The sequence below is a fragment of the Amphiura filiformis genome, unplaced genomic scaffold, assembly GCF_039555335.1.
Source record: "Amphiura filiformis unplaced genomic scaffold, Afil_fr2py scaffold_27, whole genome shotgun sequence".
Lineage (NCBI taxonomy): Eukaryota > Metazoa > Echinodermata > Ophiuroidea > Amphilepidida > Amphiuridae > Amphiura > Amphiura filiformis.
The window spans coordinates 28,437-44,846 of record NW_027305491.1 but is presented as its reverse complement, the minus strand read 5'-3'; the positions used below and the strand labels follow the sequence as shown (position 1 = coordinate 44,846).

The 16,410-nt window shown below is 36.5% G+C and overlaps 1 protein-coding gene across 2 annotated transcripts in view; it reads right to left on the bottom strand.

Annotated features, from left to right (window-relative positions):
* Positions 1-4,672: 4,672 nt before the first annotated feature.
* The window catches only part of LOC140143762 (atrial natriuretic peptide receptor 1-like), a gene marked incomplete at its 5' end in the record, with an annotated part of 39,231 nt that continues 27,493 nt past the window's right edge, over positions 4,673-16,410 (bottom strand). For both annotated transcript variants that reach the window (XM_072165576.1, XM_072165577.1), the window contains 1 exon segment: positions 4,673-15,203. In XM_072165576.1, coding sequence (XP_072021677.1) covers positions 15,065-15,203 — 139 coding nt within the window.

Here is a 16,410-nt window from a genome sequence, read left to right as displayed (position 1 = left end):
AATTTGTAAACCAAACATGGCCTCTAATAGTGCACATGCCTTCCTCATGGTGAGTTTGGGGCCTCCAAATTTTGGCATGGCCCAGGTAAATTCGGCCCTGCCTTTTAGCACCTTGATAATAAGCAGCGCTTATTTCATTTTCTCTTTTGCTTGGGGCCCCAGAACCTTCGGGGCCCATGGACTTCGTCCACCCTGTCCCCCGCTTGCTACGCCCCTGACATTCGCAAACGTCAGCATGTGTGTCGAATAGGCTATGCCTGCAATTGGGGTCTCAATAACTGGGCATTGGCTTTATGGGCACGTATTGAGCTTGACTCCTGTTTCTCACAGTATGTTTCTTTTTATTTGGGCCATCAATAACGAGCGTTACATCTATATAATACATCATTAAAATACTAACCTTATTTCACGTGTTTTCTGCCATTGCTTATGGTTCTCGCGATATACGGACAAACATTACGTTTTGCGAAGAATCACGCACAAAAGATGCGTCAAGCTATAGACCACTTGCCATCATTGTTTATCAACGAAGGCGAGGGATTGTTCTGTCGACATGCTCGAACAAACCGCTTCACTGTTCAATGGCTTTCTTGTACTATATGAAATGTGGTGGGAGATTTAAAATGCACGTGCCCTGAGCAAACTACGATGTGTACGCACACTGCAGGGCAAAGAACAATGGAAAGTGCCATAATTTCGCGCGCATACTGCCGGGCAATGACGTCACATGTCAAGTGGTCTATACCTATTGCCATCGTATTATTATGGAAACCTTAGGATATACAGTAAGCAAATACGTAGTGTTCGCGTACCATGTCGCGTTTACAACTGGTGGAGTATTCGATGTTAATCATTTATTTCAAGCTTTCCAGACATCGGTGAAACACGTTTTTGTTGTAATTGCAGTTGAAATTACCCGAGTCTATTAAAAAAGTGTTAGGTTGTTTTCTTTTTATCAATCATAAACTTCATAAATAGATTACATAATTAACCGTTATTATTTAAATATGTATCTCATATAATCATAATTTACTAAAGCCGATTTATTTCAAGCCGTTGCTAAACACTTTAGACAGAGCAAAGGCTTTGCACAGACCATGGAGGTAGTAGAGAAGGAGAAAGCTCGCACGCATTCTATTGTACAATCATAATTGCCGCCCTTTGAGGTTTTCAGATCAACGTTTTGATTATGTAACCGATTATCACTTATAATCTTTTGTGCTGTATACATGCATGGTCGCACACTTGTGTGCGCTATAAATATGATGAAACAGCATAAGTCATTCTAACTTGATGAAAATGATGCACATTATGCTTTACATCTCTTTCATTGCCTAGTTTAAAAGAGGGCTCAGGACGCAGTTTATTTTGAAACCTCGGGGGAGGAACAATTGTTAAAGTTTTGGGTAAACAAATAAAATCGGACCGACCCGGGCAGTACCGGGCAACACTGAGATACATCTCGTTTGATGGGAGAATTCCTCAACTTAAAAATGCGCAATTTGTTTTAATAAGATCTTCGTATTTTTAAAACAGTGGTTAAAACAATTTTACCGTCCTTAAAATGTGTGAACTGCACCTTTCCATAATAACCTGTTTAGAAACATTCTGGAACAACATGTTTCAACATATTAATCGTAAAAATCATTATTATATTAAATGAAATATGAATATTCAAGTTCAACAGCTAAGTAAATGTATGCGCATCCATAATACATGTTTTGCGCATACGTGATTTACTTGTTACTAAATACGAACCCCCCATGAGACGGAGTCATTCCAGAATTTATCGGCGATGATCATTAGATCAAAGGTATATCTGTCTCTATTGTGTTTACAATAGAATTTACGTAATGAGCTTAACGCGAGCTCACTCCTTCTCTACTACCTTCATGCACAGACACGGAGCTGCCGATTCGTCCAATATCGCTGCATCTTTGTCATCATCTGCCATTGTAGATGACTGGACATTGAAGACCTATCAACCGTTGTCAAGCGATACGACAGCATCACATGGCATTTTCTATCACATGCAAGTGAATTATTAACAGTCTAATTATTATTATTGTCACTTATAAGGAAAGTACTTTGGATATTACCTTGAAGATGGTTACAGCATACATTACAGTATTTGCATCTTCTGAAGTCTCGCCAGATTCAGTTCTACCTCAAGCATCTTGAGTTATGGAAATAATTTCTATATAACAGTTGTTTCTTCAATATGAATGCTAAACATGAAAAGTTTTTCTATTCAATTTTATAGAGCGTATTTGAATACCATTTGGCGACCAAATTGGGTTGAAGGTTTAAATTATAGACCACTTGGCATGTGTCGTCATTGCCCGGCAGTATGCGCGCGAATCATGGCAATTTCCATTGTTCTTTGCCCTGAAGTGTGCGTACGCATCGTAGTTTGCTAAGGGCACGTGCATTTTAAATCGCCCGCCACATTTCATATAGTACAAGAAAGCCATTGTTCAAGCATATCGATAGACGAGTCCCTCGCCATTGTTGATAAACAGTGATGTCAAGTGGTCTATACTCCTGACAGGTTGTTGTTTACGTCCAACATGTCCAAGGCAACAACTATTATTAAAGTTACGTTATACTTCAATCAAACTCTACGAGTAGAAACACGACCTCATATATCTTTGGTCAATAACATTGTGTTTCTACACGGAAGGTGGCACACGATCTGAAAACACGACATGCTGGTAATTAGTTTTCACAGACGATTGACAGTAAGGTTTTATATGCCGAAGTCATAACCCCGGCTATGGTTAATTCTTCTTTTGACTTTATTCTAAGATAATTACTGACCAATATACTTGTTAGTACACAATTACTGAATTTCATTCAAATTCCGGTCGGTATGAAGTACAGATCCGAAATTCTGAAATCGTTGAACAATAACGTAAATGTAATGTTTTGATCTATAAAATGCATTCGTCAAGAAGGTAATTCGTTATTGCTATTAAGCCATGGAAACCGTAAATATTGCAAAACAAGAAAACTTTTAAACGTCTACTGATCGCAAAGTCACTCATTTGAATGATAATTATCGAGGCAACGCAGGTTTAATTCATGTCTTCATCATCATGGATACTTTTCAAATTCTCACAACAATAATCTGGTGTTCGCTTGTCTTAGTATCACTCCCTATGAATATTCTCGCCCTAGCGGTTCTTCGTCGGACTCATGGAATTGAACCAGCAACCAGAGTGTTTTTAATCTCTCTTACAGTAGCAGACGTCAGCATGTGTGTTGGATATTCTCTGCCTGCAATTGGGACCTCAATAACTGGGCATTGGCCTTATGGGCACGTATTGTGCTTGGCGCAAGCTCTACTTATGGCTCCTGTTTCTCACAGTATATATCTTTCAGTTTTGGCCATCAATATCGAGCGTTACATCTATATTATACATCCATTAAAATACCAACGTTATTGCACTGTCTGTCGCGCCAAAATAATGGTCGGAGCAATATGGGTGTTTGTGTTTCTTCTTAAATGTCCTGTTGGCCTGATGTTTGTTGAAAACATTACATTTGACGAGAAACATCAGACATGTTACTTAATGTCTCCACATTCGGCTAAGAAATCTCCTACCTTCATCATTATTAATATGATCACGTGTTTTCTGCCATTGCTTATGGTTCTCGCGATATACGGACGAATATTACGTTTTGCGAGGAATCACGCACAAAGGATGCGTCAAGCTATACCAGATCATCGCAGAAAAAGAAGTTCGGTTAGGCGTAGTGTAAAAGGTGCCACTACCACTTTCCTGCTCACACTATCTATCTTACTAGCCATGTTACCTATTGCCATCGTATATATTATGGAAACCTTGGGATATACAGTAAGCAAATACGTAGTGTTCGCGTGCCACGTCGCGTTTACAACTGGTGGGGTGTTTGATGTTATCATTTATTATTTGAGGAATAGGGCTTTAAAGATGTCGGCGAAACACATATTAAGTTGCATCTTCAAATATTTTAAATGAGACTGAATTAATCAAGAACCATATTTAAGTTGCTGCTCAACAGTTCAAGAACTTCATGACTTAACTTGCCGTCAATAACTTTGGCTTGGATTCAAACTCGAATATACATATATATTCAGAATGTCCTTAAATTTGTGAGTAATCGCAGATCGATCTATAGATTTGCCTTCGAAACCATCCGAGTCTATTGTAAGTGTGTCAGATCGCTTACCTTTCATTATTCGTCATACACTTCGTTCATAGGGCATGGTGGCGCAGCGGTACGGGCTCTGCTTTGCAATCAGTGGATTGCGAGTTCGAGCCCCGGCGGTGCCATCGTGTTGTGCTTGGGCAAGGCACTTTACCTTACTTGCTTCTCTCTACAAAGGGGTGAAATGGGGAGCTGTTATGAATATTGTCCATTGAGCGCCGCCTAAAGGTATGAGCATGCCTTGGGCATTGTATGGCAGCTGACATATTCTAACGACAGCGGAATAAACGTAAAGCGCTTTGGTACAGGTGACAGGCGCTGTATAAATACTAACATTTACTTTTTATTTTAACATTTAAATAAACTATAGTTCATTGTTTAATATTATGTTTAACATAATATGTACTAACATTATTCAAGATGTTATGGTAAACTAAGGTGAGACCACTTGAAATCATTGACACAAATAACAAAACAATTTATTTAAAGACTCATAATTTTATTTTGTTCCCCAATAACTGCAAGCTGTACAATTACTATCATGCATACAACGTACGATACAATGGGTAAATAACGGAGAAATCCTCGCTCGGGCGATAATCTAGGGCTGCTCCAAACGTGTAACCGTTTTTAACAAAATCGGAATTACACAGTCTTATGCAAGCGTTATGATGTGATGATTTTGTTATGGAATTCAGGAATTCGTCAGACTCATACAACTTGAACAAAAACGTGACTTTTCATGATGAAAAACATCGGTACGAGAAGTCTTAAGGGTACTTCAAAATTCAATACAATAATAATGCAGTCACTGCGTGTTCTGGATGAAGCATCAATGCATATAGGCTAATAAGGTGGCGTACACAACTTGTTGGCTTTTGTGAAAACATACACTGTTGGCAGCATTCTTGCCACTCTATACCCGTCAGGGCCATGTAACGCTGGCCACGTTAGAAATAGTAGAATTAATTTGGGTTTATGTTTGCAAATTGGCTGTAACGTATTTCCAAAAAAGTATATTATGGGAGCGATTATAAAAGCAACAATACTTGCTAGTGGTAATTGGGATGGATGACCATGCTTATTAAGATGACCTTAGAATGCGGATGTGCCTTTGCTTCCCGTGCTTTACTTTCGTTTAGTCATTTAACATTAATGTATGGGCATTAAAATAAGAGTTGTATACGAGTTGTAAGGAGCTTTTAATCAGAAAACATCACTATCCTTAATGGGCTTTCGTCCACATTCTGAATATACCTATTATTCAAGTACCAGAAATGTTTAAAATGTTTCTCATTATCCACACACAAACAAAAAACATTTGATTTTTTCTATAGACTAGACAAATATTGTCTTTCATAGTAAACATATTTGGGAGTAAAACTTCTGCATGGTCATCACAATAAGAGCTGCAGAGGACACAATTGTCACATTGTACTCAAAACGAGAGGACGAGAACAATTGATCTCGCTCTTCTCACGGAACAGCATATATATACCTTAATTCTTTTTAATTGCGTAACACTGCAGTCGGCAAGCTTAAATAGTGGTATCAAAATACCGATCCACCCCAATAATGCAGTTTTGAAACACACACACTCTGAACAATACGTTTAAAATTATATATATTTTGACCAAATGTACAGGTTAAATTAAGTCTAGAATGTTCTCGCATAGTTCAAGACATTATTACTCGTAACATATCAAGAATACTGCAGCAAACGGCAAAAATACTAAGAACAAAATTACAGTAGTTGCACATGAGGTAATTACACCGCATCTGTTATACATAATATCGAAAATATCGAAAAAAGTTTCGCTCATAACTTTGCGGGAAATGGTAATAATTATATCATCCCGAATTCCATAGCAGTGAAATTGATTTAAAAAAAAACATTCGAAATAAGAAATAAAATACATTTAAATAAGTACAAATACGCTAATCTTATTTTATGTGCTTCATTATAGAGTTAGTTAATGAAAGCAATAATAACAGCGCCTTTGTATTTTAGATCTAATGTTTGATTACAGCGCTAAAAATTGCACAAAATGCCTGAATGGATCAACAATCCAAACAGTGCCAATTTAACCAGGCGAATGATTCGTTTACCCCGAGCTTGTCTGATCTACTATACTATAACCAATTTAGGTTGTGTTTATAATGTAAGCCTAGACTAAGAACACTAGGACTGTGCGATTAATCTCTGTAACGTGTTACCGACTGCAAGTCGTGTATCCGGCTTGAAATCGGCGATGTCTCCAAATGATAGTAGCACCGCAATTTAGACTCAATTTGGCGATAATATATAAAATGGCAAACACTTATGGGCTTGTAAACTACATGACAAACGGGACTTTTGTTTTCTTTCTCAAACCAATTAGCTAGTAACTATAAGCATGATAAGTTATATCTATCCTACAATGAACAATATTTATACATGTATATATATTTACAATTTACATTGATAATCAATTGGTAATATATATTTTTTTTAAGAAATAGAGATAGTACACTATCAGACCGCCAGCGACCGCACTGTTTAAAAACTAAACTGTGTACAATGTTAAGTATAATTATGCAAATATAAACAAAAGTAATTCTTCGCTACTGTATCCTATCTACTACTACCTCAGTGATTCAACTCATATCCAAAACAGCTGAACAACGGTGTTTCTAGTCTTACGCGGCGCAGGCATATTAAGTCTTTATTTATCTATAAAAGGAAAAAAAAATCAAGTATTTCGAACTTAGTTGGTGTGTTTACACGTGCGTAAAATACCCTGATTGAAGAAGTAACAGGATGTTTATAATAGTATCAATCTACTTTTTGGCACAAAGATATATTTTATTATGATCATTAAGAATAACGGCTGATAGCATTTTATTGGGGCTATCGAGTTGGCCCTTATTAGCAATCTAGCATCTTGCATCACATTTACAGACACACGTGTTCTATAACAAACTACTTATTTTTTCTCCACAAATCTAAATTTAAATGATCACACATCAATTTATTGCTCTAACTGAACTTGTGCGGTTCTGACAAACGTCAGAGAAACCTGTACTCATATTTTACACCACCGTTTCATGATGATGTTCGTTTGAAAGATTTCAAAGTATTAGACAACAGTTGATATCAACGTTAGTGACGGGCAATGGTCTTCAATTATAGACTATATCTTTTAACTGTGAGTTAATGCAATTGTTGTCAGAACAATTCATATAGTCCACAGTTAATTTGACGAGTGCATCAAAACACGCCAACCACTCAATGCATAACGTATTGGACTAATGTCTTCAATGCGCCAAATTGCTTATAGGTAATTATCACTACATTAACACAACAGACTCGTCTTTGTAACTCACGCTCTTTAAACCTTACATTCTTCATTTACTTCATTCTCTGTGTGATAATAACCCATAAGCTTTGCGTCATACATTCGTCTACCGTTGACACGTTCACCTCGTCACGCTCATACCGTCACGTTCGATCCATTCCAATGTTACATGGACAGTGAGACCAGACATCTCACACTCAGCTTCCATCAGATTCTCCAATTCACCTTTCAGCGTATCACATCGTTTACAGTACCGACTCTATGCGCACATTCTTCAACGCAGTTCGAACTGAACCACTACCACCAGCACCATGCATGAGATCAATAACAACACTAGCATATACATTTTTCCACACAGTTTCAGCGGTCAAAGTCATACATGGGCAAAAAGACGTGTATTCCGACTACAATTCTCACTTCTTCCCAAAATGTCTGGAAAAGGCAACACTTACACATTCAATCTTCTGATACAACTACACATACCTATACACACCACACACGCTCACAACAATTTTTCAATAGTTCTCGTCTTTTCCTATCTCACTTTCTCATTAAATTCGATATTCAACTCGGTAATCGATATTCCCCTTCTCTCTCACACGATTTTACAACTTCAAATCTTATGTTCTCATACATGCAAACCAAGCATTGAACCTGAACACATCCCTTCAAATCGTTACATTCGTGCAAATTCATTCGCCGCTCAAACTCGAAAACCGTTCCAACTCGATAATCGGTATTCCTTGTTCTTAGTAAGCCTACATACCGACTCTCTCTCTCTCATCACAGACTTAGATCTACCACCCACACTCGGAAACCACTACTAACATACCAATGATACAGTCCACACTGCTCTCTGTTCAGTTTGTGCAAATGATTCACTCGACGATATCCAATAAAAGGAATAGGACTTCAACTATTACAAAGTCGTGTCTGGTGTATGCGACGGTAAAATTGAAGAAATGATAACATACATTATTCTTGGCAATGAGGCTGAGCACATTTCGTAGGTTTGGAACTGTTAAAACGAATACAGTCCAAATCCAAGTTAGAATGAAGATGAAATGTTGATGTTTTCTTCTCTTGTAATATTTATTAGAAGAAGATTGTTATGTTTTGGGCACTTTCAATATTAATTGTCACACATACACACTAAGATAGGCAAAGTCTACCGATCCCAATCCCGCTCGTCACAATAAAGCAATAACGAACATTGTCTCTCAACACTTTGAATTTTCACCTCATTACTACTTTCTCATACGTCTTACACCCGTCTCTCATTTATATCATTGCGCGAGTCTCATTTCCACTTGCATAAATCACTATATTCTCTCATCGTCTCACACGCTGTACACATGTTGCCAACATCGCAATTTATCCAGCTGATTGTAACGATATTGCTTCATAAAAAGACAGTTAAGATGGAAATTGGGCGCCATAATTTTCAGATAACGCTTTGGTGATTAGCAACACCGCGTGTGAGACGTTGGACATGTTTCTCCAATTTCCGCTTCCTGTCTGTAGCATTCAACATTTTTCATACTTTACTCGCCGTCTAATAAACGTTTTTTTAAAGTGAGGTTGATACTCCACAGACGTTCGAGTCATTTAAGGTAACAATTATTATAGGTATACATGGTTTATGTGTAGACACAGTTTTGTTTGTAAGTAAGCTTAAGTTCCCATCAGCCTGTTTCCTAGTTCGTTTGTTACAGACTTGTCTACAACTAACAAGGTGTCACTGAATTTAAATAGGTCTACTGCTGATACGATAGATCGGACACCCATAACACGACGACGAAGAAAGCAATAACTGAAGTAAATTCACACTGATTAACAATGCATTATGAAACCCAAGAAAGCCTGTCGTCGTTTAAAGCCACATATGATCTTATGAAATAAAATTGGTTCATTTTGTTCAAACCTGATTTTTTCCCTATTTGTAATGTTTACACATGTCCCAACTTACACCTAAATGGAATCTGCCAAATTTGCTGTGTTTGTAGGTCAAGTCTTTATGACCTCCTATAGAAATGCATGTTAAACGGCCAAAATAACCAATAGGGTTTCTTTTACTTTACCTTGTTATATATTTCAGCTAAGAATGGACAGAAACCTCCCTGACAATTATTACTAGTATTATTTCAGCATTTTGAGTCTAGAATAACAAATTTAAAATTTGAAGGAAATCATTCGTTATGGCTTTAGATTGTGACGACCCTTGACACAGCCCTGCTCAGCTAATGTTTTAATATATCAATGAGGCCATAAATTTCAATCACAAAACACACTTATACATTTATTCATTATTTTTACTCCGTACACAAACACAACACAAAACCTCAAATGACACATTTTGCTCTTCAAAAGACGCATCTTTATTTGTTAATACTCTTTTTTACACTCATACACATACTACACTCTCTGCTGTAATCACACTCACAGTTCGTACGTTTCTTCCCCATATACGCTACTTATATCCATACCTTAAACACACCCCACACACACCATAGGTTTTAAAAAAGGATTTTTTTTCATCAAAATAAAATCATACATACATTCCAAGTTTCATTTTTCAAAAGTAAAATGTAGTTAGACTAAACAAGGACAAAGTGCATTAGAAGAAGATAATACAAAATACGGGGCATATTGCAGGTGTTAGTTCACCTAACATATTTTGGCACTATTTTGCACATTAAGAGTAAATCGTCGTATAATTTCTTTCAAATTGATGTCACATTCTCACAACTCTCACACCTCTCTGATCCTCGTTATTCATGTTGACATTATTCTGACACTTGTATCATATATTCCATCAACATCCTCCTGAGTATCCTCGTCATCTCTCTCTGAACTAGGACAGCAATTTGCTACTCGTATGATCAAGAAACTTCTCGGACTGCTACTTTTCAAATATGTTGAAAAAGTTGCACTGCATTGTGAGATGGTATCACTCCTTACTCTGCTCCTTACACATCACCTTCATCATGTTCATTACAATGCGGAGTAGTCCGTCACAGAATAAGTAATGCCGGAGACACTCGCTTATTGAACATTATCACTGTCACTGGTATACACATGAACCGTCATTTCACATGCATATTCTTACTGTGCACTTATCACTTCACAGATTGTCCCACTCAGTCCCTCACTCAGGTAGGCCAACTACTAAACCACACGACCTCAATCCACAATATTCACTATCAATCATACGAACAAAACAATACACGGCCCCTAATGTTCATTCCTCGCATTTTCTCAACTTCCTCCTTTCAATCTCTTTGTCGACATTCCACATTTTACTACATGTATACACAGCCCGTCGTACCACACATTCTGTTCCTTCGCTATTTGTATTTCAACTCGTTACTTCATTCTTCAGCACTCATCTTCCCGCTATCACATTCTTTCACGTCACGAACACTTCAGACGACCCAAACTACGTAACTTGCTTGAACACCATTTTCGCCGACTTTCACTCCACTTTTGCTCTCATGCAATTCCCACACACAAATCCTGACCCCATTGTGCAGTAATTATTATAAAGTTACTTGCTATGAATAGAATGGGGTATCCAAAATTCATGGAGTCAATTTGTCGCATGGCATGAAAATATTGCAGATTATTTAACATTGTCATAAGAACTGCGATCATAGTACCGTATTTTATGGAGTATAAGCTGCGTATCTACCATATCTAAACTCATCTCATCATACCCATTCATACAATTATCGTCCTCACGTACGCATTTCATTTCTTTTTGTGTGAATCTTCTTTCGCTTTGCAACATATCTAGCAAGCACTCATATACACCCCATTACACACCCCTCACATTCACACATGCATGTCCACCCCCACACCGCATACAAACAAAACACCTCACATCTGAAAATGCACCCCCACACGCTCGAGCAACCACATACACACCAAACCATATAAATATAGTCATATAAATGACGCCATTGTTGGGAAATATTTAAAACTGAATGTGCTGCACGTGCACGTGCTCATGGTATAATACATCTAGTGAATATTTATCTAGAGAAGTGTAGACCAATAATACTTGAAACATGGTTAATACAAAGTACATGTACAATCGAAACAGAACCCTACATTTAGTATAAAAATAATACTGTACAAGTACAAATCTTCACAAACCAATTCATGAATATTTATGAATTTACAATACTTTGACAACATCAACAATAATAACAATATGTTAAACTTCTATTTGTTTAAAACAATGATTGTGCAAAAACTCGCCACGTTCATGTCATCAATAGTCTTCACATTGCTTAAAAATCGACGCTGTCAGAATGGTTCTTTAAGGTGACTTATTAATGCGCTATTTTTGTTACATTTCCCACAAATTAATTTTCCTCAATACCAAATATGTTCCTTAAATTGAATATAAAACAATCGGGTTCTGTCATAATGCTATTAAATTAGAATTTCTTTATTTAGTAGGTTAAAGAGAGAAATAAGCATACAGCGTAAGCCCCTACGGATAAAAAAATTCTACTTTTTAATAGCACTATAAAAGAACACAATTACCCATAACACACCACTTTCATTAACGTCTCTGTCTCAATATCATTTTATCGCTTTCTATTGATATACTAATAAATGACAACGTCTCTGTCTCAGTATCATATTATCGCTTTCTATTGATGTAAAGGACAACGTGAAATAACTTATCGAGTGTACGAAATACCCAAGCTATCAATGAACAAGTTTTTTTTTAATAAGTGCTTTTGTTTAAAACAAAAAAAGATTAAATTTTGGTTTATAGGTCCAGCCGAGGTCTATACATCCACATGTACTTATCGACGTGAAGCACACATATCAGCATATAAGTTATAATTTACAAACATTGTATCTATGGTAATTACATTTACAACGTGTACACACATTCATTCCCAATTCACAAAAAAGTTCTAGAAACACTACAATTATCATACTATACTCATGGGAGTCAGTCAGGTCTAAACGCATTGCAACTTTTCCGCTTATTCTGTTTAGTATGAGAATTCGGGTTTTGTCCTCAAAATTATCTATTTTAAATAAATAACCTGCATACTGATATCCACTACAAACTTTCTAAAAAAACGATAAGTGTACTGATATAGTCATATATACTAGTAATCTCTCATCTTGGCGTCACTGGTACAACCGATGACCAGTTGTTGGAGATGTTACTTTATTTTTTATTTTTGTTTGTTTGTTTTTTTGTGACACAATGCAAATCACTATTTGGAAACGTAATAGTAACTTATAACAACTCGACCTACTGAATTACAAACCGTAGATTGTTTAAAATCAATTATTGCAACTGCCAACTAGCAACCAAGCAATAGAAACGGAACAATATAAAAATTGTCATATTATCATATAAAGTCGGGTAATCGTTTACACGACTGTTCTACTTCGTGAGTTGTTGACAAAATGTTACAAACATTATTGTAAAATACTGACAGTAAAAATTGCAAAACCACCACATGTTCAGACCGTTCAAGAATGCACACAGGAGTTCAATGCAACACATGGCAGTTAAACTGTTCAGAATACACTGAGAAACGCTTGTGTACTGGACAGTATTACTGTATACTATCGCACATCAATACTGTTCAGATTTGCAATACCTTGGCACCAAACAGTAATGCTGTTAAATAGTCAATGACCATGGGTACAAAGGATTGAACTTTTATAAGAGTATGTAGGCTCTGCTGAAATTGAATACCGTTCAGTAATACAGCTTTATACCTCAACTCAACAAAAGATCAACGTAAATGCTCTTTTTGATATAGACACCAGAACAGGTACACGGTTAATAAAGGATTCTACCCTTCAACGCAAAACGCTTTGTGTTCCCAGATAATACTCTGGGAACAGATTTTACTATGGGAGTAGAATGATTTATAAACACCTGTATCTGTGTTGTAATTTATTTACAAACACTGGATCTTTATACTGAAGCAGATTTGCAATAATGTAGTCAGTACTTCACAATAAAGCTATAAAATCTACTATACAACAAACCACGTGTGTACCTCTACTTCAAATGCATGACCAACATTTAGCTATCATAAAAAGTGGTATTTTTGTGTTTTTTATTTTTCAATATACCCTTTTTTTATATAAAATGAGTTATATACAGATTTAAAGAAGCACTGAGAGTACATACATGATTTTGGAAAGCATTAGCTCTATACTTTTTTAAATGCACATTTTCCAATATTTGCTATCCACTTTAAAAAAATCTTATTTACAAAATTACAACTATTTTTTGACTCTGAATGATCGAATCATCACACAATATTGAATCACATAATAATAATAGTGTGCTATACTCAAAGCCACTGTCACCAAATCATAGAACATTAAAAAAGTTAAATTCCAAATATTTTACATACACTTTACATGCCAACTTCGTTAGCCATAGTTTTTGTTTTAAATATTACATATAATTAATTCGATGAGTACATGTTTATTAATATTTTTCCCGTGTGAATTTATTTCGTAAGTTAGATTATTATAATGAAAATCGAGGACAGAAACCGGAAGTCCAAAAACACATGAGCCTTAGGAATTCAGCGCTCATATTTGATAAATAGAGGAAGTTAAAATTGTGATATCAAGAATTCATATCAGGACACATGACCTTTAAGCCTCAGATTTATAACCCAAGTTAAAAGTGTTATATCAAGAATCCAAATCTGTGCATTGCGCATGTGCAATGACCTGTATGGACTCGAGATTTATGACTTCTTTTACTAGGCATACAATAAAATTTACTGGACCAATGAAGCCATGTTATTAGCATACACCAGTGAACGAGTTTAGTATAAACAAACAGGCTGTAACAGTGCACTTAGGTTGATTACGGCTCTGCGCCGGCTGACCATTGGTTAAGCGGTTCTATCCAAGACTCCATTATCCTGATTACACTTTTCGCTCTTCTAAGTATACATTATATCCCACATCACATAAAAAACATAGGTCCTTTGTTAATATGAAGGCTTTTTATGGAAGAATATTTCAAATATAAAATCACCTGCATATTCTTCTTTTACCATGTTACCAATCTTTTGAGTAATGAAATGATAATTTTCTGGATTTTTTTACATATGCTTTTCCCCTTTTTGCATCTGCTCGAAAAAATAATAGATGATGCAATGAGGCTTACCAGTTGGGTAGAGGTTCTTGTGTTTATTTACAGCTTATCACAGAGTGTATCGTGGCTTTTGAAGAAAATCCATGGTGCGCTGACGATTGGATTCACCAATGCAAAAGGGTCTTTCAAAGCCAATCTCATTAAAATATCACATGTAAAACTCCAAAGGAGCCGTTTCCTCATGCAAAGAAATATCATGTCCGTATGCACAACTCCAAAGTATCTTCACCTTCTGCAATATCTTCATCAGAAGTATCATGCCCCTATGTAAAACGTAATTACATCGATACCTGATCTCCCATAGAGGCCTTGTAGGCAATAGTTGGTAACTGCGTACTATCTATACATATGTACAACATTATACAGTATGCTCTAAGATTTCTAGATCTAGGTCGTTGTGGTAGTTACACGGAGATTTCTTTGTAGGAGAAATCACAGAGTCCATTTTTGTCTTTAAGTTCTCCCGACAGCCAATACGTTGTTTGGAGTCCTTTCCCCTGTTGACAAAACACAAACCAATTATGTTGTTAAGATACTATATTTAATAGATTTTTACCTAGGAAAATCCCAAAAATTAAATGTTATGTTAGTATGACGAAGATAAAAAAGCGATGGTTGGTATTCCCCCAAGGAATCAAGGTCAGTCTTGGGCGGGCAAAAAATGAGAATCATAGAGAGTGGCATGTTCTTTTATATTCACCTATTCGAATCCTACTCGAATACAACAAACACTCCTGGTCCAGATCAATCTCTATTAATGAACAGCTCTTTTCAGAGGCACGTGCACAAACTTTCATAGTTTTTGTCGTTAATGAGTCGGGATTAATCCTGACAAATATTTTGACAATATAATTCTTATCAAACTTAGAACCCACTGAAACTGTACTTGTATCTTGAATTTGTCAAAGACGCTTGGGTGACTGCCGAGCGCGAAGCCCACGGGCGAAGGCCGAGCTGTGGCTTTACCTTTATCTGCCACAACTGGAGTGAGTATTTCAAATGGAAGCCACCTAATTGTCTATTCTATTCAAAACTCATGCTCCCTCTGTTTAGCTAAATCTTCCACAGGGGTAGTGTGGAATTTAAATGGAATAGCCCAATGGTGTATTTGGAAGAGGCAGTTTTTTTTTAAAGACACCAAAAACGGATGGAGAACAACCATTTTGACACAGTCTGTATTATGGATAATATAATGCTCAATCTGCAGCAATACTCAATGCACCCTGAAAACTTTTTAATTACATATTGTCAATATAATATTAATATGTTAAAAGGAAATGTGTTGGGTATTTCCCTCCAGGATTGGCATATTATTGCTCAGTCCGAATTGTCTAAAAGGTTAAAGTAATAACAAATTGGATATTGTTGACAATATCCTAATCCCATGCGCGTATAAAAAGGGTGAGCTTTAATGGCAAATCAGATGTCTTCATCAAGACAATAATTAGGTTCAGATTGACTCTTCAAAAGCAGTCCAATACAATATGTATTACAGAGCCCTTTAAATGTAAATCCCAGTGGATCGGTTTGGCGTGTTGCGACATAGACTAACTTTGCTGCAATATCCTTTCATATACATTGTGGATATTAAGCACTTATGAAGTGACAGTTATGACGATGACCCACAATCATTGAAAATTAAAGATAGCGAGTAGCATTCAGGATGAGGGCTTTAGTCCTGGCGCTAAGTCTGAGGTACGGCTT